Source organism: Chaetura pelagica, unplaced genomic scaffold (genome assembly GCF_000747805.2).
Source record: "Chaetura pelagica isolate M959 unplaced genomic scaffold, ChaPel_1.0 scaffold108, whole genome shotgun sequence".
In the NCBI taxonomy this organism is placed as follows: domain Eukaryota; kingdom Metazoa; phylum Chordata; class Aves; order Apodiformes; family Apodidae; genus Chaetura; species Chaetura pelagica.
In genome coordinates, this window is record NW_009970718.1 from 132,644 (window position 1) to 157,160 (window position 24,517).

A 24,517-nucleotide genomic window follows, 5' to 3' on the forward strand; every position below is an offset into this window, starting at 1 on the left:
ACAAAAATTACCAGAAGGCTAGAGCACCTCTCCTATGAAGACAGGCTGAGAAAGGTGGAATTTTTCAGCCTAGTGAGGAGGAGGCTCTGGGGAGACCTTATAGCAGCCTTCCAGTACTTGAAAGGAGCCTACAGGAAATCTGGGGAAGGCTGGTTTTACAAGGGGGTGTAGTGATAGGACAAGGGGCAATGGCCTTAAACTAGAGCAGGGTAGATTTTGATTAGACATTAGGAAGAAGTTATTTTCAATGAGGGTGATAAAGCACTGGAACAGGTTGCCCAGAGGTGTGGTGGAGACCCCATCTCTGGAAACATTCAAGGTCAGGCTTGATGAGGCTCTGAGCAACCTGATCTGGTCAAAAAGGTCCCTGTGCACTGCAGGCAGGGCTGGACTAGATGATCTTTAGAGATTCCTTCCAACCCCATACATTCTGTGATTCTATGATTCTAAATTCTGTACAGTTTACTCTTTTTAAAAAGGAAGAAAATATGGTTTTCACTGGGTTGTAACTGGTCTGAGTAATGAAATTTGTGTTGGAAATGGTTTTTTAGTTATGTTTCTGTGAAGATAACTTGAAAAGCAGAAGTAATTCCTTGCTGATAAATAAAAATGCCACACAAATGCATGTAGAATGCATGTTAACCTTTAAAGAGAAGTTGCTGAACTAGAAGTTCAGTGCTAAAAGCAGTTACATAACAAATCTTCTCCTTTTGATTTTGGGGTGTTGTAATTTTTTCTGAATGTGACTCTTGAAAGTGACAAACTGCCCTCACTAACTAGAGCTAATCCTAACATAAGCTTATGCTAAGCAAGGGTTCAACATATTGCATGCTGTTTGGTGACAAAATTGTTGTAACTTCTAAAACTTTTATAATAAAAGATTGCTGAAATGTAGAAATAATCTGAATCTAGTAGTCTTAAGGGTAATTTTGTGACCTGAATAAACATACAGATAGCGTTAAGGGTCTGTCTAGATGAGTGTTGTAAACAGACACCTAAGGAAAAGTAAGAACTGAGCATACATATATTCATGTATGGTAATTGCCACCACCATCTCTCTCCCCCAGTGCTCTCTCAGCCTCCAGCTGTTTGCAGCTCAAGGGATTTGATGAGCTGCTTGTGATCATCTGTTTCATATTCTTTAGTGGATATTCCTTCCACAACTTTTCAGTTCTTTCCTTTGAACCCTTATACATTTCTCACAATCACAACATCCTTTGGAAGGGTTTTAATTTGTGCTTGTTTTATGTTTTGAGATTGCTTTTGTGGTTTTTTGTTTGTTTTGGGTTTTTTTTTACAAGCATTGCTGTCCACTATCTGAATAACCACCACCTTTTGCTTATTTTGAACCTGGTTCCCACCACAAACAAGAGATTGATTCAATGATTGCACGCAATTATTAGCAATTCAGTGGTTTCATCCTTGACTTCACAGAAAACTGAAGTGAATACCACTTGGTCCTGGTATTTGTTTCTGTTCATTCTGTCTAGCTGTACTCTAGCCTCTGTCCATATTAGTTTCAGAAGATTATTAATAATAAGGTAATTACAGTAGCAGATTCCACACCCCACCCTTTTTTTTTTATAGGCGTGGCTCTTGAAGAATTGATAATATAGCAGTTTCCTCTTACAACAATTTTTTTTTTTCCACTTGGTACAATGATTTAGATTGTCCTTTGGAGGAATCATGTAACAACTTTGCATACAGTGATGGAATAATGTTGTAAAATATTAGAAGATTGTATCAAGATCAGTATTTGTGGTACTTCAAAATCCCTGCAGATTTGCATGCTGTAAAATAAATGCAAGAAATGTGAAACATGAGAATATCCTGGAAAGTTCAAGTTCTTGCACATTAAAATGAAGCAAAAAATTGGAAATGCACTGATTGTTTATCAGTTACATATGTTTTAATTAATTTTACCCATTTCATATATGACTTCTAAGTGGTACACCTATAATACATGAAGCAGTCATACTTGATTTCTTTTCACCAGTGCTCACGGAAAATCTGCTTTATTAAAATGGGATGTTTCCATTATGCTGAACTTGCATTTCACTTAATCTCAATTTCTTTTTCTACCAGATCTAGAAATTAGAATTTTAGAAATGCTCCTAATTATGGTGCTTTTCATCCTTCATTTTTCTGGTGTTTCACAAGGGAAATACAATAGATTCTGAGCAGTTCTAGTAAAGTTTGTCTGGAGATACATTAGTTTACACTTTTTAGAAATAGATTTGGCATTTTCAGACAGAACAAGGGCATCCCTATCATGCCATTCCAGTCACCACCAGTACTGCTTCTTCCCCCCCACTCCCAACTACCAAAAATTATTTTCTCTGTTCATCAAGTATGAACAAAAATTACCACTGATCTCATTCAGAAGATCTGATTATGGTTAATGTATGAACATGCAAAGAAGTTCATTCATTTCAAGCAAGTAATAACTTGTATGTATTAGGTAACACTTAAGTAGCGCCTGTATTGGATTTGTAATTTGAATGAGTTGATGAGGATTTTAATTTCTCAGAAGCCTTTCCATCAAGCAAAAAAATAAGCTAAGCTAGTTTTTTACTAGAAAACTTTAGAATGAAATTAAGTAAAGCTAGATGCCAGACTGGATATACCTGGAAATGCCACTTTAAAGACCAAAAAGAGCTAGCAGATGAGTAAAAGCCCCTCGCTTGGGATTTTATGGGGATGAAGCTTTGTTGGTTTTCTTTGTTTAGGAAAAAAAAAAAAAAGTTGTTATTTAATATTTGAAAAACTGATAAACTGTGGGTCAGAGATACTACCCTTTGTTTGGAAGAGAAAATGAAAGTTTAGTAAAGTACTGAAAGAAAAAAAGTGAGCAAGTTGAACTGAATTTGGACACCTTGTGTTTGTTTTGTGTTTTTTTTTTTAATAGGTGAAATGAGGAATGATTTATATATCACTGTAGAAAGAGGAGAATTTGAGAAAGGAGGGAAAAGTGTCGCCAGAAATGTGGAAGTGACAATGCATGTCGTGGACAGTAGTGGTCAAATTTTAAAGGTATCTTTGTTGTATATTTTTCCTTGCTGTATTTAATTTTTATACATTTTTAAATATGTAAATAATATTTTGTGTCATTGTTTGAAGACTGCAAAATTACTTTGGAAAGGTTATGTTTATCTTTGCTGTCTTTAGATTTTTTAAAGTATTTCTATTTTGCTTAAAACCTTTATAAAATGTGTGTTTGTTCTACTGCTGTGATCGATTATGTGATTGAGATAAATACCTACAATTGCCAACCAAATAACTAATGATTCAATTAAGATGCTGGAAAATGCAGAAGTAGGATTTTATGTTATAAAAGTTATTCTTAGTAGGTATGCATTTCCACATATTACACAGAATGTGTAATTTCAATAATTTTCAGGGTTTTGTCTGTTTAAAAAAAAAATAAAATCAGAGATCTTGGATGCAAAAAACACTTGTTTATCAATAAGATCACAGAATCTCAGGGGTTGGAAGGGACCTCGAAAGATCATCTAGTCCAATCCCCCTGCCAGAGCAGGATCACCTAGAGCACATCACACAGGAATGCGTCCAGGCGGGTTAAAATAATAAACTAATATTCCTTCACTTAAGATTTGATTGTATACTCCTGGTGATAGCTTACAAACAGGCACTGAATTATTTATAGATGACTGTTTCTTAGATTTTTTTCTGTACCAAAAGTTTTCTGTTGTCTTTCAACCTTTTCCATGCATATTTAGCATCTTTCTTTTTTCCTTTTTTTTTTTTTTTTTCTGAAAGAACTTTTGTCACATGTTCTGCATGATGTTGAGGGCTGTGGGGTGACAAAATGAAGAAAGGCTGACACAAATAGTCTGGTGCAAATTGTGTGTACCTGTGCATATATGTGAAGTAAGATTGTGCATAGAAATTTATGCATGTTTTTACGTGTCTATGAATATATACATGTGTGTATATATATATATATATTTATATATATATACACACACACACACACACACATTTGGAAGAGAAAATGAAAGTTTAGTAAAGTACTGAAAGAAAAAAAGTGAGCAAGTTGAACTGAATTTGGACACCTTGTGTTTGTTTTGTGTTTTTTTTTTTAATAGGTGAAATGAGGAATGATTTATATATCACTGTAGAAAGAGGAGAATTTGAGAAAGGAGGGAAAAGTGTCGCCAGAAATGTGGAAGTGACAATGCATGTCGTGGACAGTAGTGGTCAAATTTTAAAGGTATCTTTGTTGTATATTTTTCCTTGCTGTATTTAATTTTTATACATTTTTAAATATGTAAATAATATTTTGTGTCATTGTTTGAAGACTGCAAAATTACTTTGGAAAGGTTATGTTTATCTTTGCTGTCTTTAGATTTTTTAAAGTATTTCTATTTTGCTTAAAACCTTTATAAAATGTGTGTTTGTTCTACTGCTGTGATCGATTATGTGATTGAGATAAATACCTACAATTGCCAACCAAATAACTAATGATTCAATTAAGATGCTGGAAAATGCAGAAGTAGGATTTTATGTTATAAAAGTTATTCTTAGTAGGTATGCATTTCCACATATTACACAGAATGTGTAATTTCAATAATTTTCAGGGTTTTGTCTGTTTAAAAAAAAAATAAAATCAGAGATCTTGGATGCAAAAAACACTTGTTTATCAATAAGATCACAGAATCTCAGGGGTTGGAAGGGACCTCGAAAGATCATCTAGTCCAATCCCCCTGCCAGAGCAGGATCACCTAGAGCACATCACACAGGAATGCGTCCAGGCGGGTTAAAATAATAAACTAATATTCCTTCACTTAAGATTTGATTGTATACTCCTGGTGATAGCTTACAAACAGGCACTGAATTATTTATAGATGACTGTTTCTTAGATTTTTTTCTGTACCAAAAGTTTTCTGTTGTCTTTCAACCTTTTCCATGCATATTTAGCATCTTTCTTTTTTCCTTTTTTTTTTTTTTTTTCTGAAAGAACTTTTGTCACATGTTCTGCATGATGTTGAGGGCTGTGGGGTGACAAAATGAAGAAAGGCTGACACAAATAGTCTGGTGCAAATTGTGTGTACCTGTGCATATATGTGAAGTAAGATTGTGCATAGAAATTTATGCATGTTTTTACGTGTCTATGAATATATACATGTGTGTATATATATATATATATTTATATATATATACACACACACACACACACACACAAAAAGGAAGGATATTGAGGTGCAAAGGTGATCCCTTATAATTGCTGAGGAGAAAAGCTACAGCTTACCTTTCCCACAGAGAATTAATAGGTATTCCCAAGTCAGGACTTAGAAAAATCCATTTGTCTACTTTGCTATGGAGAGACCATCTTGGTTATTCCAAAAGTAACCAATATTTTGCCTCTTCCTATTCAGGAAATCCTTATTTCTTTCTTTTTTCATGCATGGACATATCACTGATGGCAGCAGGGTTACAGGCTTGTTTCAGAAGGTTAAAGGTCTTGAGCCTGGGCTGGTCTTGTCTCAGTTACATTCTTGTTTCTTTGGCGTAAGATGGGATGGACCATGATGTGTAACAGGACTCCACATTCATTGACTAAGCCTTCCTGATTACCCAGTTCCCTCTATCAAATACTTTGATTCTCATTGGTGTGGCTGATTCTTTCAGTTTTTTCTAATTGGCAAATATTAACAAAGTGTTACTATTGTTTTTGTTTAAAGATATTGAGCATTTTACCATGTGGCATTTATGATATGAATGTAAATATTAAATAGTCTTCCTTGTAAGAGCAGTTCTGATGACATCTTACCAGTAAACGAATCTGTCTTTAATCTCTAATCAATACTTTTTCTTCATTAGGATTTTATCTCATTCGGCTCTGGAGAGCCACCAGCCAGCGAGTACCATTCCTTTGTGCTTTATCATAACAATGGTCCCAGATGGGCTGAACTGCTGAAACTTCCTATTCCTGTGGATAAATTCAGAGGAGCACACATCCGCTGTGAATTCCGGCACTGTTCCAGTAAGTACTGTTCATGACTTGTGCTTGTCCTCTTTGTTACAGCTGCAGTCAGCATGAGTTTCCATATCTTAGAAAAAAGACAGCTGCATGAAGTTCCTCTGTAATGCTTTCGTGACCCAGCTTCTTGGGCTTGCAGGTCTGCTTGGTGGAACTTGGTGCTTTTGTAAAGCCTAAACACCAGGAGAAACCAGTCAAATTTTATTAGATAAAATAGACACCATGTCTCTAAGCACCATACCTAAATTATTTTTAAACACATTCAGGGATGGTTATTCAAACACTTCCCTGGGTAGCCAATTCCAGAGCTTAATAACTCTTTCAGTGAAGACATTTTTCCTAACATACAACCTAAACCTCCCCTGGCATAACGTGAAGCCATATCCTCTCCTCCTATTGCTAGTTGCTAGTGAGAAGGGACCAGCCTTCCCCTTGCTACAACCTCTTTTCAGGTAGTTGTAGAGAGTGATAAGGACTCCCCTGAGTCTCCTTTTCTCGAGACTAAACAACTTCAGTTCCTTCAGCCGCTCCTCATAAAACTTGTGCTCTAGACCCATCACCAGTTTCATTCCCTTTTCTTTGGACCTGCTTTAGCACCTCCACGACCCTCTTGTAGTGAAGGGCTCAAAACTGAACACAGTACTTGAGGTGTGGCCTCCCCAGTGCAGAGTACAGGGGATCAGTTCCCTAGTCCTGCTGGTCACACTGTTTCTGATACAAGCCAGGATACTGTTGGCCTTGGCCCCCTGGGTGCACAGCTGGCTCTTCAGCTTACTGTTGCCCATCACTTCCAGCTCCTTTTCTGCCAGGGAGCTTCCAGCCAGTTTTCTTCAAGTATGTAACATTACATGGGGTTGTTGTAGCCCAGGTGCAGGATGCGACACTTACTGAACCTCATAACATTTTCCTCTGTCCATTGATCCAGCGTCTCCAGGTCCCTCTGTAGAACTGTCCTATCCTTGAGCAGATAAACACTCCCACCCAACTCAGTGTCGTCTGGAAACTTAGTGAGGGTGCACTCTATCCCCTTGTAAAGATCATTGATAAAGATATGAAACAAAACTGTCCCCACTGCTGAGCTCTGGAGAACACCATTTGTGACCAGCTGCTGACTGAATTGAACTCCCTTCACCACTGCTCCTTGGGCCCAGCCGTCCAGCCAGTGTTTCAGGCAGCAGAACCATATCACCAAGCCATGAGCAGCCAGTTTTGTCATGAGGATGTTGTGGGGGATAGTGTCAAAGGCTTTACTGAAGTCCAGATAGACTACATCCACAGCCTTTCCTTCATTCAATAGGCAGATCACCTTGTCGACTGCATATTTTCTGCATTCCATTGTTTGTTGTTAATGAAACATCAGAATACTGCTTTCTGATTTAAAGTGAAATAAAAGAAATTGTTACAAGAGATAATGTGAAAATCTTAATAGAAGTTTATCATAATCTTACTCTGACTAGCTACAAATAGCTTCCAGTACACTTTCTTATGTTGTGTTATATCCATTTGTCTTGTCTAAAATATATGATACTAACTTAAAGTCCTGCTGTTTGCATATGTATTTCAGCGAAAGAAAAGGGTGAGAAGAAGTTGTTTGGCTTTTCATTTGTGCCCCTGATGCAGGAAAATGGGAGGACTCTACCAGATGGCACCCATGAACTCATTGTACACAAGGTAATTTGAATTAGTAATCATTAGCTGTAATGTTTCCTCTGGAACATACGTTAAATGGCCAGAAACATCAGGTTGAAAAAGTCTGTCTTCATTACCAAATGAGTGAAAATCTTGTCACCATTAAAAGATTTATTGGTGATTGTTTACTATTAAGCTTCCTGGTATAAACTACAATTGAATCTACATATATGTTTCAGTACACTGGTTTTACTGGTCTTACTATAATATTAAATTGTTTTTATAATGGATTTCATGAAGTCGAGTTCAACAAAAGCACAGAGGGTGAACCACATGATACCCTCCTACTGAATTTCTGAAGTAGGAGAATCAAGCAAGCTCCTTCCTGCAGATCTACTCAATGTTATAATTTGTAGAGATATTTCAGTTTTGTGGAATTTTTGTTTTGACATGTAACAGTCGTGTCTTTGTTCAGAGGATTTGAGATAACCCCAGATAAATTTTAGATTTTAACACCAAAATTTTTAGGTATTCATTTGATATAACATGTGCAAATTTGTTAGGCTTTAATGTCAGATATGAAGCTGTGATCCAAAAAGATTGTAGCAACAAGCATAGTGAAAATTCTTCTGTACCTAGCAGAAAAACCAATAATAATTAATAAAATTTATATATTTGGTCTTTTTTTTTAATGCAGTGCAGTTATTTTAACTGGTTTGTTTGTTTGTTTGTTTGTACAGTGTGAAGAAAACACAAACCTTCAGGATTCAGGTCGCTACCTCAAACTCCCCTTTTCAAAGGGAATTTTCCTAGGAAACAACAGCCAAGCAGTAAAAACCACTAAAGAGTCCTTCTGGATTACGTCCTTTCTCTGCTCCACTAAACTTACACAAAATGGTAGGGTATGTTGATTATTTAAAACATGATGAATTCAAATGAGTTTGATATAGCTAGCCTTTTCTGTGTCAAGCAAGCATGGGTGTATTAAAAAATAGCTTATGTTCTATCCATTCTGCAAACTGCTTTTCTTCATAGTATTTTTTATATCCAGATGGAAAACAATGCAGCATAAGCTACTGATTTTAAGTAGTTGAAGAATGCCTTTTGGATTAGCATGATATTGCAATCAAATGCAGCACTCTTGGAATCAGCTATTAAAACCCAGCTGCTTTACAAAACCTCTTAATCTGTTTGTTGTAGAGTTTTTATATGATACAAATGATAGACTTTAGGCTGAGGCAGTTCAGTTTTAAACAGACAGATAATGCATTTTTCGTTGTATCAGTTCTCTTCCTTAAACCCAATACACCTTTGCTGCTAGTTAAAGCAGTCTTACACACTGGATATAAGGAGCAGCAGAGAGAAACACGTGTTTGTGCTCTTTACCAGTGCTCTCTATAAATTCTTAAACTCTTGTTTATTTGCCATTTTAGCTACAGTTTGTAAGTGAAACAGTTTTCCACGGATTTCTAAAGACTGTATTTGCTTGGAAAAGTGTTTCTGACCATTCTTTGAAATCCCTCAAGTTTTACAGTTTGTTACTGAGCTGTTCAAACTAGGACAGTGCAAATAGTAAGTGGTTTGTTTTGCTATGCATTCATTCTGTATTCTCATAGCAATCAGCTTCAAAATGATAAAAGCCAATACACTATTTTCTCAAATGTTGCTAATAGACAATCAGAGAGAATTTGCTTCAATTTAAGGCTTTGATTTAGGTAATCACATGAATCTACTGGTACTTCCACATGCATTAATTGCTGTCTGTAACTTAAATGTCTCACTGATAGGTAGTTGCACTGTTGTCTGAGGTTATGCTACTAATTTATGTTGGCAGTACAGGAGTTATTTTGCACCTAATGTAAACAGATGTCTGACAAAGAGCATAACATTTCCTTTTTAAAAAAAAACAAACAAAAAAAACAACAAACCATTCTCAGTAGGAGGGTGTAGAATATCTGAATAATATTGATCCCCTTTTCAGCTCTGAAAGAGTTAACAATTATTTCAGCAGTACTTCAGAGGGTGGAAATATTTTCAATAGACAGGCTCATATTTTCTCCAAGGATCTTCTTTGGGAAGTTCATCTTGGTGAGTTTCCAAATCCCCATTCTTTTAAACAGAAATTTGCCAAAACCTATTGCATGCTCAGAAAATGAACACAGAGCAAAGCATGTGGATATTTGGTCATGTGAGCATTACTTCAGTTATCCCTGAGAGAATGTAGCATATTTATTAAAAAATATGGGAGTAAAAAGATATGTGCTTACTTTTTTAGTAAACATTTGTCTTAGTATTATATTTACTGCTGATTGTTTTTAAATCTGTATCTAAGTTTGGAGATTTTTCTGAAGTTTTCAGAGATCTGCCTGTGCCTACAAACAATAAAGTCCAGTCTGGAAATGAATTGAAAATTACAATATTGGTTTGGCCATGGGGTGGGGGAGGACCCCAAACCCAGACTTGTAAAGGGTGTGACCGAATTAGACCACAGCTTTACTAGCTTGCTGGGAAATTGTACTCAGCTGTCATTCTCTCATTGATTGCTCCCACATGCCGTCAGCTTTCATGCATATTAAAATTACGGGGACTGGGGGAAAGAGGCTGACTCCCAGTTGTTGGCATCCACAAATTCCTTACCCTGGGTATGCTGGAGGGATTTTCAGGATTAATTCCAAACAATTTTCAGAGACCTTCTAACCAGGGGAGTCTGTGCGTCCATCAGCATATCTCATAAGAAGGTGTCCTGACCTAATCTGTCAGCCAGCTAGCTTTCCCTTAGCTTGACTTTTAATCCTGGACAGTTAATCACTTGATGTTACTAAAAAAGTATTCCAGCTTTTATGTACTACATTCTTAGCTGGGTAGTTTTATTTCTTTATCCTAAAAAGCAAGAGAGAGCATAGGATTTTTCTACTGAGTATTTGTCAATACAGTCTTACTTAGTTTTTGACATATAGGAGGGATCTCTGCCTGCCAGAGACTCAGGATCCATCCAGCAAGTCAGAATATTTTAGCAAGTTGGCATCCACTCATTTCTCAGCACTGGTTGGCACATCCCCGGTAAGCAGCTGTTGATCAGCAGAGCAACATGCCGTACCGCACATCTGCTGCAAGGCAGAGGTGTAATGCATCTATCTGCATTTTATAAAAGCCAAACTGGTGATTAATAAAAGTAACAGGGGACAGCTCTCCAGAGTGACCCCAGCTTGGAGGGAGTGTTGGAAACCACAGAAGCTGCCTGTTGGAAGAGGAATGCAGACTGACAGTTCTGGAATTTGGCTTTTTCCTTTTGAAGTGCAGTAGTGCTACACCAGGCCAGGTTCTGATGTCTCATGATTTGGAGGAGAGAGACAGAAAGATCATCCCAAACTAGTTCCTTGTACACATGCTTCTAAACCTTTTATTAAATTCAGGACTTTAGATTTAAATTGCAGACTTTGAGAAGGGAACTGTCTTGTTTGATAGGAACATTATGTCAGATACAGCCTTTTTTTAATGTGCAAATCTGATCATGAATAAGAGAAGGCATTGGAAATGTTTTTCTATTTCAGCAAAATGAAATAGCAGCATTGACTTTTTGCCTTTTCCAAAAGTATGTTTTCCTAGTGGGCCTATTTTGGGGGACAATTTTCTACTTTCATTTCTCTCAATACATGGCACATTGCTATCCCTTCCCCGTGCTATTCACACGTCAGATTTTCTCTTCATGTCATTTATGCTTGGGCTATTTGCTAATGTTATCTCAGCAATGTCTTTCCTCCTTAGTATTTTCCTTTAAATAAGTGCTTTGAAGTGAGAGAGTGACATTTGCTTTCTCTTTCTTTTAATCCCCCAACAAATCCCTAATATTGAGTGTCAACTATCTTCCTACCAAGTTCCTCCAGCAGACCTGTAAAGAAATCTTTTTCCTGCAATGAACTGACAGCTTTAGCTAGTCTTGCTACTCCTCAACTTGTGTTGAGGCTTAACAGAACAAAATGTAGAAGTCCCTTTAATTATTCGAAAGACAAATGCATTTCACTGGATTTGTAATGCTTGTTTCTTGAAAATTCCTGACAGAAGGAATAATAGGACACATAATTTCTCCTTTATCTTTGGGATGCACGTGTGGGAACTCTCCGTGTAACTCGGGAATCTCCTTTAATCCAAAACATTCCATACTAGCATAAGGTGAAGCAAACCAAGAAAGAAATGTGTAAATGTGTAAAAACAATTTGTGCCTGCCAAAATCAATTAAGCAAGCAAAATATTAATGGAATAGGATATGGGCTGTTTTCCATTAGCATCTCTGGTGAGATTTGAATATAGGTGGAGATTATTTTATTGTTATTAGAGACAGAAACATTACTTCATTTCTTGTGGGAGAGAGGAGCTTTCTTGCAGCAAACCGGGAAAGAAATAACTGAAAGATGGATGTGGCTCAAATGTTGAGTATGAAAACAGTCTGTGGTAGAAAGCACCCAAAGAGTTGCTGAACCACGAGGAAAACTTGCTTACTAGTTTGATAAGTACTGAGAACATTTCAGAAAAACTGGATCCTTCTGAGACAATGGTTGATCGTGATCAACTAGACAGTAGTTTCACTTTAAGTGATGGGAAGGTTTTCTGCTTCAAATGGTCAGACTTTAAAAAAAATATAAAAAGCTGGTTAGTAAAATGTGGAAGTAATAAACTTGAATGTAAAGGAGCTTTGGGATTTACTTCATTCAGTAGCTTAGAAATACGTGGAGCTTTTACCGATTACAACTTGAAAGGGTTGCTGCAGACCTGAGCGAGTGGGTGATGGGCAGAAAACATGAGGAGTAAGGCAGAGAACTGCAACAGAACAGAGAAAAATAGCAGCAACATGTCCGAGTTCAGGAAGAGTCAGGATCAAGTGAAAACTGCTGAAAAGCCTGGTTAAGTTTGCAAAACTATGTTAGGCTATTCAATGGTGTGGGACATGAAATTCCCAATCTCATAGGAAGATGGTTTTTTTAGGTTATCTCTGAAGCTGAAAGCAATAATCTATGACTGAAGAGTAGTAAATATAAGAGATTTATGATGGGCAGAAGAGGAGATACATTAACTTGGCCATCATCCTTCGATAAATTTTATGCAAGTATTTACAAGAAGTCATGGATGAAAAAATGGACATGCAGCTAAATAAAATGTGTTGTAAGATGAGGTTATTAAAGTAATTTCATGCTAGAATAAGTTTCTTCATTTTTCTATTCAAAGTTTTTTTAACATTATTACTATTCAGAGGAAATGTAGCAGATCTAAACCATCTGGACTTCAATAACACACCACATGGGAAATTAGAAAAGATCAGATTAGAATAAGAATTTTAAAACTGGTAAATAAAGTTTAAAAGGGAACTAACAGGTTGCACCATAGTGGAAGGAATTTCCTTCCTGAATTGAAGGAAAATACTACTAGATCTGAAGAATTATGCCTGCGATTGATTTATTTTTTTTTTAAATGGGTGGAAGGGAGTAGGGATGGGAGTTACTTCACTAGAACCTGAGACAACTAGAGATCCTGGTAATGACAGCTGCTGCTAATACACAGTTGAAAAAGCTCATCAGTAGAGAAGGACAAAATCAAAATACAATGCAGGCAACACAAGGTTGTTTTGAATAGTTAATAAGAAAGCATAGGAATTAGATCAGATCTAGTGTTATAAAAGGCAGGATCATACCCTAATGGAAACTTGGGGATCCTGCTGTAGCCAGGGAACAGATACTAAACAGGAGAAAGACCTATTTGTGTCACAAAAATAATGTATCTAAACTTCACACCCTCTCCTCTCCCCAAGTCTAGAACATATGTCAGGTGTTTACAGCAGGCATAAGAGCTTGCTAATAATATAGAAAATAGTGATGTAACTGTCTGTAATGTAGTTACCATTTTGGTCAAGAAAGCTGAAGGAGAATGAATTAAAACTGGAGTGCCAAGACACCCAGGTGTGTTTTATCTCAGAAGAGTTTGTTGTCCAGAAGAAATTGTATTGCTTACTAATAAAGCAGGATCACAAAAGCATTATGTTCTATAAAAAGACATAAGAAGATGATATTTAAAATATATTCCAACTAGTAATTAGGAGACTATTTCAAGCTGTCAGAGGACAACTTTGGAAGGCATCCTTCAGGGGGATGCCTGAGACAGCAAAATTATTGCTTTTCTTAAGATGGGAGATGACAAATGTCTGAACAAGGACACTGATTTTAGTGACCCAGTACCATGTTCTTTTGTTTCTATTGGTGGAGCAATTATGGATGGAATAAAAATTTGTTGTTGGGCAGATCATATTACAGCAAATTTTGAGATGTTTTGTTTTAAAGATGCCAAGTTTTGCTGAGTGGACTGTAATAGTAGAATATAAAATCTTAAATACTTCTTTGCTTCCGACTTTAATCTCAAACTTTTTTTTTTGCAGGAGATATGCTTGACCTTCTGAAATGGAGAACCCACCCAGACAAAATTGCGGGTTGCCTCTTAAAGTTGAAAGAAATTGATGGTTCAGAAATAGTGAAGGTATATACCTTTCTATCCTTTTAGATAAAAGGAGGGAAAGAATGTCTTTGCGTGTCACAGAAATACCTGTTTAATAACAAACTTTCTATTATTCTTCCTAATCAGTTTCTTCAAGATACACTAGACACTTTATTTGGAATTTTGGATGAAAACTCTCAAAAATATGGATCAAAAGTATTTGATTGTTTGGTAAGTTTAATTTTGTGATGATGTTTAGCATTACTTAAGAACTAAGCAAAAAAAACCTCACACCTTTTTTTCTTTTTTCCCCCTCACATTTAGGTTCACATAATAAATTTGCTGCAGGACAGCAAGTTTCACCACTTTAAACCAGTAATGGACACTTACATTGAAAGTCATTTTGCAGGAGCACTTGCATACAGGTTAAGTCTGTACTTTTTCTATCTGATTTGAATACTCAGAGTTATTGTTTAATGAAGTGGAATCAAACATTAGGTTAAACTAAATGGTAGCGTTGGTAATAAAATACAGTGCTTGTAGGAATGCCAAGATTTAGGCCATTAAAAAAGAGAAAGATAACTTCAAAATACCAGGAAGTTTATTTGCTAATGCTCTAACATTGGCTTAATTTTAAAAATCTTTTTCTTCTGTGGATTTCTTTATTTGAATTACTTTGAAAAGTGTAGGAGCTTTAATATAACCCATCTGCCACTGTGTTCACTGTTCGTGTAGAGCAGCACACTAACAAGTATCACTCTGCTGTGCTCTCTGTATTTATTTCCTACCTAGACTTCCATTAAAACCAATGCAGTTTAAGGAGACTGCAAAGCAATGCATGGAATAGCCGGGGTAGTCCATGCTGGATGGGGCTCTTCTGGCTTAACTGAACTTATGTGTCCCTGTCAAAACCATTTTACTGTGTATGCAATGCCAGTATTATTTCCTGTTCCTCAGAGATATGCTGGGTGGATTTCAGTCAGAAAACTAAGAATAACATCGGGGCTGTAGTGGTTAGTGAAATCTAGTCATGTATTTTTTATTTTGTCAGTGTTTCTCATGTGACAGCTATTGGTTTGAATTTTAAACAGAAAGTTAACACTTCTCCCACTTCTGTGTTTTAATACTTTCTGATGTGTTATTCTAGAGATCTTATAAAAGTACTTAAATGGCATATTGATCGAGTCACTGAAGTGGAGCTGCACGAGCACATACAGGAAGTACTAAAGGTAATAAAAATCATTGAAGGCAATTACATATTTGTGTGATGTATTCATACAGTACCAACAGGTTTAACTTAGGGAATGAAGCAGAGTTGGGTGGAAAATGGATTGAGAACACCCCTGAGAAGAAGGACTTGGGCATGTTTATTGATGAGAAGCTCAACATGAGCTGGCAATGTGCACCTGCAGCCCAGAAAGCCAACCGTGACCTGGCCAGCAGGTCAAGAGGGATTCTCCCCACTTTCTTCACTCTCCTGAGTCCCCACCTGATGTACTGTGTCCAGTTCTGGAGCCCCTAACACAAGAAGAACATGGAACTCCTGAAGTGAGATCAGAGGAGGGTCATGAATATGATCATTGGGCTGAAGAACCTCTCCTGTGAAGACAGGCTGAGAGAGTTGGGGTTTTTCAGCCTGGAGAAGAAAAATCTCCAGGGAGACCTTATTTACAGCCTTCAAGTACCTGAAGGTACCTACAGGAAAGCTGGGGAGGGACTTTTCACAAGGTCTTGTAGTAAGACAACAAGGGCTTATGGCTTAAAACTGGAAGAGGGGAGATTTAGGTTAGACATTAGGAAGAAGATCTTCAGTCTGAGGGTGGTGAGACACTGGATCAGATTGCCCAGGGAAGTTGTGGATGCCCCCTCCCTGAAAGTGGTAAAGGGCAGGTTGGATGGGCCTTTGAGAACCCCACCTAGTGGGAGGTGTCCCCGCCCATGCAGGGGGGTTGGAACTGGATGATCTTTAATGTCTCTTCTAACCCAAACCGTTCTATTCTATTCTATGTATAAATGATGGAATGATATGACTAATTCTAGGGAACTGCAGGCATTTTGCAGTGCAGCCAGTTTATGCATGGTTCTGTCAGTAAGTTGGTCAATGGAGCTTACTACCACTAGACTCTGGAGCTGTATGTTCTTCTTGAATGAGTGCATACATGAGTAGGGGTTAGATCTAAGAAATCTAATATTGGTGCCATTAATACCTGTTGCATGACTGAATCTAAATGGACAACATGCATGCTGATTTAATAGTTCAATCCCAACATCAGGAGTTCTGCTGAAGTTGGGCTTAGTTCCTCTTGTTGCCCAGTTTGTACTGCAACAGAGCACAGTGTGGAGTCAGGCTGAGTTGTACAACACAGTAATTCTATTTGGGTCAGATGCTAGAATTTGGAAATCAAATATCAACATGGTACCCTTCTGTGCTTTCCTATGCTGCTGTTAACTTAAGAGTCTTGCTAATAAGTGAGATCTGTATTTTTAACTTACATTCCAGCAGTTTTGTGGCTTAATTTAAGCTCTTTTATTTTTCTCTTAACTGGTTAACAGTTGACAAGAAAGCAACTTCTAACAGGCAGAGAAATTCCAAGAACAGCTGAAAAACTTGAGCCTACTTCTTATATTAGATTTGTATGTTTATGCAGTAGGTGTAGCCAAAGACATGCAAGGGATGGATGAGATTTTGCCTTTTTTCCATTTGTTAACAAAAAAAAAAAAAGAGTTCCCTGGTTTGTAGAGATTATAAAAGGCTAAGGAAGATAATTTCTGAGTATGTGCATTTGAAATGTTAGTGTTTCAACAGGAAGTTTTACCAAAATTAAATAACATGGTGTCCCGTCCTGTTTCAGAACCGTGTCGTTATTTGAATGCTATAATCATTGCGTGTGTTCTGTTTAAAGATGAGCTGTTCCATTTTCATGAGTTATCTCTGATTTTGACACTTGTAGGCACAGGAATATATCTTCAAATACATAGTTCAGTCTCGAAGGTTATTCTCTATTGCCACCGGGGGACAAAATGAGGAGGAATTTCGTTGCTGTATTCAAGAGCTTCTTATGTCAGTGCGTTTCTTCCTTTCCCAAGAGAGCAAAGGAGCTAGTGCGTTATCCCAACTACAAGTAAGTTTTCAAGGGTGTCTTGCTTTTCCTTGCCTATATTGCCATGAAAGTAAATGGGTTTTTTCCTAGAGCAGAATGCCATTTTCACCTCATACCTTTTGTCCCATAGTGTGAAATTTTCACACCAGTAGCTTAGTGTAGATAATTCTAAATATAATATTTAATGTCTAATTATAATAATGATATTTCTGGATACAAATAAAGTAATACCTCTGTTTTGGAAATTTTACAGCTTAGTTTAACTACATTGGAACTGAAGAATTCAAGCCATATAAAAACCTATTGGAGTTTTCATGCTTTACAGCTGGTATCTTTATTTTAATTGAGACTGCTAACATGGATTAGTGCTAAAATGCACAGGCAAAATGCACAGGAGACAGCTCTCTACATTTAGACAACTTCTGCAGCTCATGGTTGTCTTTGTCTGCTGTTATTGTAACCAGTAGTGTTTTAAAGCTTGTGAGGAATTACTAACTTCTTAAGCTCTGTAGAAAATTGTGCTTCCAAAGAAAAAGGAAATCAGAGAGCAGAGTAGAGAACTGCTTCTCCCCATCTCATATCATATAAGCAGCTGGAGTGAACAGATAATGGCAAAATGAGATAAACAACCTCATTTTAATTCTTCTTTAATATCTTTAGCCTAGTATATTGTGTTCTGACACCAGAATGAAGAATGTTTGAGGTATGAGTAGCTTTTTTTGGTCAGCAGGATTTGGAGAGGAAGAAGGGAATGTCAGTTCCTTGCTCTGGCATTGCCCTCCTTTCTTTTCCAGTGCTTTTATTCCATATTTACTATACTTACCAGTGAATTTTTAACCCTATTTTGAAATTGTTGAAGTGAACCAAGACTGCCAGTGCTGTCTCACTCCAAAATAAAAATGCTCATTATTTGAAAAATGGAAGATATGAAGTCTGTTATATTACTTATCCTGATACAAACCGAAGAAATTCCACTCAAATATTTTTGTTCTGTTATCAGCTGGCTTCTATTATCCTTTTAAAAATTTCCTCTCACACATAAAGAAGATCATGAAGAATCTGTCAAGTATAAATACTTTTGTTCCAAGTTGAACTTTTTACTTTCACTTTTTCCTGGGAGAAGTGAAGCCAATAGATAATGCTTAAACAAAAATAATCACAAGGGTAAGCCCAGAAATGAATGTGAGGATATTTCTGCTGAAAATATGACCATCTTTAAAGGTGCTAACTAACCTTGAAATGTAAAACCAGGCATTTTTCTACAGTTACTTACATTTCTATAGTTATTTAAATTCTATAAATGTCAAAACTATGCTGCAATATCTGACTGCGCATTTTTGCCCTTTTCCTCTAGGCCGTGTTTCTCAGCTCATTCCCATCAGTGTATTCTGAACTTTTGAAGCTCTTTGATGTAAGAGAAGTAGCAAATTTGGTTCATGATGCTCTGGGCAGCTTGCCAACAGTCGTGCATGGGGATGAGTCCCTTCAAGCTGTGAAACTGCAGAGTATTGGGAAAACTGTAGAGAGTCACCTGTACACTAACCCAGGTAAGGTTACCCTGGGCTGCCTGCAGATAAGGAACTCAAATTTTGTGCTTGGTGCACAGGCCAGGAGGTGCTGATGAGAACAGTGTTGCTCAGAGTAGTGCTTCCAAAGAAACAATTCTTGAAGCACTGCTTATTACAGGCTGCTCATTTTCAAGAAGTCATTTGGTTAAAATTAGTGGTTTATTTTTTAGGGAGAAAAACTCTTTAAGTAGTTTTGTTTCAATTTACTGCTGGCAATATGTGTGTGAAGGAAGTTTATCTTATATATTTTTAAGTAATTCTAAAGGAAAAAGCTTTACCAAATAGATTTTTTTTATTTTATTTTTTCTCCTCTGAGGGCGTTTCAGCAAACAGATTGTCATGTATCCATTAAATCTTACTTGTGTAACTCTTGCTAGTTCAGCACTTTCGATCTTCCATTTCTTAAAGTAGAATAAAAAGGCTACACAAATGGCAGTGACAGTTGGTGCATAAAAGTATGTAACAGCATAGTTATTTGCTGTGTGGAAGAAAAAATTGCTTTGTGGTGATGAACATGGCATGCTCTTTTTGTATCCTAAGTGAAACCTGTAGAAGTGACCAAATATTAAATTTGAGATTAACTAATTTTGAAATAAAATAATAAAAATGGAAAAGATCTAAAGGATTCTCATAAGCTTTACTTTACTCACCAAAAGCCCTCTTGAGAGCTGTTTGGGTATTGGCTGATGGAGTTCAGCAGAAACAGTAGCTTTTACCATCTAAGGCATTCAGAATTAACACATTACAATGAGGAAAGCTCTGCAGAAGCCACCAAGATATGCATAAATATACTGAGATGCTGCAAAATAAAGGAAGAGATCTTAGAACTTTTTTTTCAAGTGCTTTCAGTGATCATACTTTAAAAGCATGAGCTCAAAGAAATGGGTGAGAAGTATTACATCTTGGTTTCTTTGCTTCATTCTGGTTGCAAAACCAGCTTTCCCTTTCCTTGTGAGCTGCCAGGGCAGTCCCTCCCAGAGCAGTTAGCTCTCCCTACAGCTGAGTGATCAGACCTCTGGTACTCTGTCTACTTCTTCACTTAAGAAGTTGTCATCAAGGCACTTCAGGAGTCTCCTGGATTGCCTACGGCTTGCCATGTTAGTTTTTCAACAGGTGTCAAGGTGGTTGAAATCCCCCAGTAGGATGAAAGCCTGTGAGCATGATGTCTCCTTGAGCTGGAGTAGGAAGGCTTCATCGATTGGCTCCACTTGATCGGGTGGCCTGTAGTAGACTCCTTTTGTTGTCCCCATTCCTAGTTCTTACACATAAGCCTTTGACCTGCTCGTAGCTATTCTTTAGGGACCACTCTTCAAACTCTATCCACTTTTTTATGTAGAGGGCAACAGAGCTGTTGGAGAGGATCCTGAGAAGGACCACCAAGATGATCAAAGGGCTCGAGCACCTCTCTTATGAAGACAGGCTGAGAGAGTTTGGATTGTTTAGGCTGGAGAAGGGAAGGCTCCAGGGAGACCATATAGCCTTCCAGTACCTGAAGGGGTTAGACATCTGGAAGAAATTCTTCACCATGAGGGCAGTAAGGCACTGTATTAGGTTGCCTAGGAAGGTTGTGGAAGCCCCCTACCTGGAGGTGTTCAAGGCCAGGCTGGATGAGGTTTTGTGCAGCCTGGTCTAATGTGAGGTGTCCCTGTTCATAGCAGGGAGGTTGGATCCTGATGATCTTTAAGGTTCCTTTGTCACAGTTTGACTCAAGTCCGACAACAATGCTCTCGATCCCCTCCTCCTCCCACCCAGGTAGGGAAGGAGGGAGAGAAAAAGAGAGAGACTTGGCTGGATTGAAAACTAAACTACACAGCTTTAATTAAAACACTAATGAATGATACAAGAAAATATATACAATTATATACAGATATATTCAGGTATGGGCAAAAAGCCTCTCGCCTCCCCCCACCCCAGCAACTCCCACAGCACTTCCCTGAACTGGGAAGAGTCCCGAGGAATCCCGGAGCTGCTGCTGGAGAAAGCAGAGAGTTAGGAGAGATCAAGCCTGAAGATCGACGGTGATGGATGAACAGAGTCCTCCCTGGACACTGGCCATGGACGGAAGAGAAGGGAAGAAGAAGAAAAAGGAAGGAAGTTGTCTCCTGTGATCTCTGACCTTCCTCTGAGCTTACGTAGATATATGGAATGGAATATCTTTGGCCAATTTTGCTGTCTGTCTAACTCAGCCTCCTACGGGGGGGGTCACAGATCTCCCCATAGTGTCTGAGCTGGCAGAGTGCAGGTGCAGCCTTGAAGCCTCAGTAGTTAGAAAAACATTCCACTGTCTTATCAGCCTAGCAGAACACACTGTTGCCAGTTACAAGAAAGCTTACTGAAGAAAAAAAAAATCAGTAAAGAGAAAAATTGGCTTCATCCTGGCTCAAACCAGGATATCCATCCAACATTCCAATTCTATGATTCTTTGATTCTTCCTCTCCTGTCTCTTCTGAACAGCTTGTAGCCATCTATAGCCACATAGGATTGAGTAGGTCCAAGTCCCTGCTTCCCACTATTCAAAGACAATGCTGTTTGTTTAAAATCTTAAATTACACTAATTATTTTTCCAAGCAGGCTAAAGTTTGACCAGCTGTTCAGATATAGTAATTGAAATGAGTATCATCTTTCTGAAACTAATCTTTAAAATACACTAGAATAAAGAATTTTTTTATATCTGTGTAGGTGCTTTACCATTAACTGAAAAGCAAGGGGCAAAGTTGTGCTGTGTGTTAGATATTAAATGTTAATGTAGCTTGCATAGGAAAGTCACAAAGATTGCCCAGAGTAGTCTCTCTTGAAAAGCTCTATGTAATGACTTTTTTTTTCTTCTTTCTCTATAATATTTGTAAAGGGCAAGTATTAGCATTTTAAACAGTCAGCTAATTTGGCTTCCTGCACAGAAGAAAAATTAGGACAACGACTGATATCTAAGAGTTCTGATTATTGCACCATTCCTTGTGCTCATTAATTTTTCTATATAGAGTGGCTGACATTGCAGCTGACAATTTTTGAGAAAAAGAGTAACCTGAGACAAATGTTGCACACTACCTTCTCCAAAATTTCTTACGTAGTCCTTGGTTTAGCTCAGAGGTGAATATACCAGCTCTTTATAATAACAGTACATCTCTCCACCAAAACAGATAATAACAGAGAGTTATTTAGAGTATTACAAGGTATTTTAGGTATTTACAAGATATTTATTATTTATTATTTTTATTTAATTATATTACAAGGTATTTTATGTAGCGATTAATTAAGTAACTGGCAGTGTGCCCTCCCATGTGCAGTTCTAAGTCATTATAAGATGCTTTTTGCTGATCTGTTTGGTCTTTGTAAAACAAAGTTTCTGATAATTTTCTGGAGCCTTTAAAAAAATCAAATTCTTGAAACAATTGAATGAGGATGTTTTGACTGAGTTGCTTCAGGCCATATCATATGTAAGAGTTGGCTATTTACAAGTCAGGTATTGCTACACGTAGATTCCCGTCTTCAAAATGGAGTTCATAATGCTGTGCTTCCATGTAAGCAGTGCACAGAGCAGTGGGCACCTTAGAAAAGGTACCAAATCCTGTGTGTGCTCTTCAGGAAGCTGCAGCAAGTTAGCCAAGAAGAATCACCTTGGCACAGGGCTGCTCCTGTTTTCTCCTCACATTCGGGGCTGAGGGATTTGAGTTGTAGCTGCGAGAGAGGACGTGCTGACCTCAGAGGACACATGGCCCAAAGGACAAGGCTCACACCAGTAATGTGTGAAAGAACTACTACAACTGGTCTGTGACAGTTTTGGAGCCGAGTAGAGATTTGAGCATTTACCTGGGAATGGAAGACCAGGTTCAGTGCTCTGTCAGTCTGGATTCAACTTCCTATCACCTGCTTGTCAGGAGAATACCCCAACCATGGAGCCACAGTGGTTTACACAGTGAACCCTTCATCTTTTCTCTTGAAGATGGGAAGATGGGTTACCAGATAGACAGGAATTCAATACGTGTAAGGCTTAACAAAAAGGAGGGAAAAAAAGTCATCCCCGTAAGCTAGAGGTTAGGTCCTTTTTATAGGAATGGAGAGTCCTGCTGTTTTGCTTCAGCTGAAGGCATTAGCTCTGTTTTTTCATTTATTGGTAATCAATAAAGTGATTTAGTGGTGGGGATTAGAAGCTGGCAGTTTCCTAATGACAGGTCTGCACATTAGCCACCTTCCTGCCTGCTTTCCATTTGATCCTAAAGATGGGTCAAGTGGCAGCTGTACACACTTGCCATCTCAGACCACCTGGGGCAACAGTTGGGTGAGCTACTGTTTTTTAGATAGACAAAAACAATATGCCTTTTTGGTTTGTCTGTTCTGCTACAGAAAGATAGATAGTAGAGGAAATATTTGAGAGTAAAAAAGTGTTTATAGAAAAACTAATCCAAAACCAGTACCTGGTTGGCAGAATTATTTTAAATGAGTCATTTTCCATCTAGATAAACTCCAGTTTTAGGAAATAATCTAATTAACAAAGGAACTGAATAGATTAATATATTTCTATAATGTAGTATTTAACCATTATTAAAATTTTAATAGAGGAAATGATTCAGGTGTCTTCCTATAAGAACAAAATTTCTCAGGAAGAACTGAAAAAACAAACAAAAAAATTAAAACAGATAACACCTATTCCATTTATCACATAATAAATAAGTGTTTAATGTGTTATCATAAGCACAAGTGTTAGGGCTCTTCCCATTTAACATTGCTTTTAATTAAAAGAAAAATAAGCCAGGAAAAGTAGCATGTTAATGAATTACTTGGGTGATTTTGAGAGACTTTAGGACTGAAAATAGTGCCAACGAGCTGTGTTTAGAAAATGAAATAAAGGAAAGGAAAATCATTTTATGTAGACACTAGTAGTCTACATTGCTCATTATCAGTAGGAGTGAGTAATCTGGAAAAGTGAAAAGTCTGAAAGAAATCTGAAAATCTGCTTTTCTGTAATGTAGAACTCATTTGTAAAATAAAGTAAGTTCAAGATGAAGTCTGTTGTGATGATGGCTTGCAAGGGGAACATGCCATGGCAGGGAACATGAGCATAAATTCATATTATTGTGAATAGAGGCATGACTGGGCTTAGGGTTTTTGCATGACAACTCAGTAAATACTTAGAATTTTCTTTTATATGTAGTATATACCACACCATGTTTTTTCTCTGCATCCACGATATCGCATACTGACTTCCAGCATATTGATTATTCTTCGAATATTTGCTTCAGGGTATTATAATTACAAAGTAAAAGCTTCTGCTTATCAGAAATACTCTTTTGGACTGAAGCCACATTTTCTGTCTGTGTTAAAAGTAAATTATTCCATGAGAATCTCTTAGTCATAAATGTTTTCATTTTCTCCAGATTCTCGATATATTCTTCTTCCAGTAGTTTTACATCATCTTCACATACATTTGCAAGAGCAGAAGGACCTTATTATGTGTGCACGTATCCTTAGCAACATATTTTGCCTCATCAAGAAGAACAGCTCAGTAAGTAAACAGTGTGACTTCTACAAGATGTTGGACTTCTTTATATGGCTCTGTGACGCATAATGACACAAATTGGGCCATGACAAACACCAGTTTAAAGACTTCTTGGCGTAATGATTCTGCATAAACATGTCATTTTGATTTCTCATGAGCCTTTTCTTCCTTTGCAAGAATATTTTAATTGCAGCACAATGTTCTGCTGAACTTTGACTCTTTGAGTGTTGTGTTGGTCAGCAGG

General features: G+C 37.4%; 1 protein-coding gene across 1 annotated transcript in view; it reads left to right on the forward strand.

Moving 5' to 3' along the window:
• DOCK4 (dedicator of cytokinesis 4) overlaps window positions 1-24,517 on the forward strand; it is a 172,069-nt gene that overhangs the window by 75,672 nt on the left and 71,880 nt on the right. Inside the window, exons 15-25 of the mRNA XM_010006294.1 lie at window positions 2,909-3,033; window positions 5,845-6,007; window positions 7,569-7,675; window positions 8,374-8,530; window positions 14,055-14,152; window positions 14,258-14,341; window positions 14,435-14,535; window positions 15,258-15,339; window positions 17,062-17,232; window positions 18,566-18,758; window positions 24,152-24,279. Coding sequence (XP_010004596.1) covers window positions 2,909-3,033; window positions 5,845-6,007; window positions 7,569-7,675; window positions 8,374-8,530; window positions 14,055-14,152; window positions 14,258-14,341; window positions 14,435-14,535; window positions 15,258-15,339; window positions 17,062-17,232; window positions 18,566-18,758; window positions 24,152-24,279 — 1,409 coding nt within the window. The remainder of the gene's footprint in view (window positions 1-2,908; window positions 3,034-5,844; window positions 6,008-7,568; window positions 7,676-8,373; window positions 8,531-14,054; window positions 14,153-14,257; window positions 14,342-14,434; window positions 14,536-15,257; window positions 15,340-17,061; window positions 17,233-18,565; window positions 18,759-24,151; window positions 24,280-24,517) is intronic.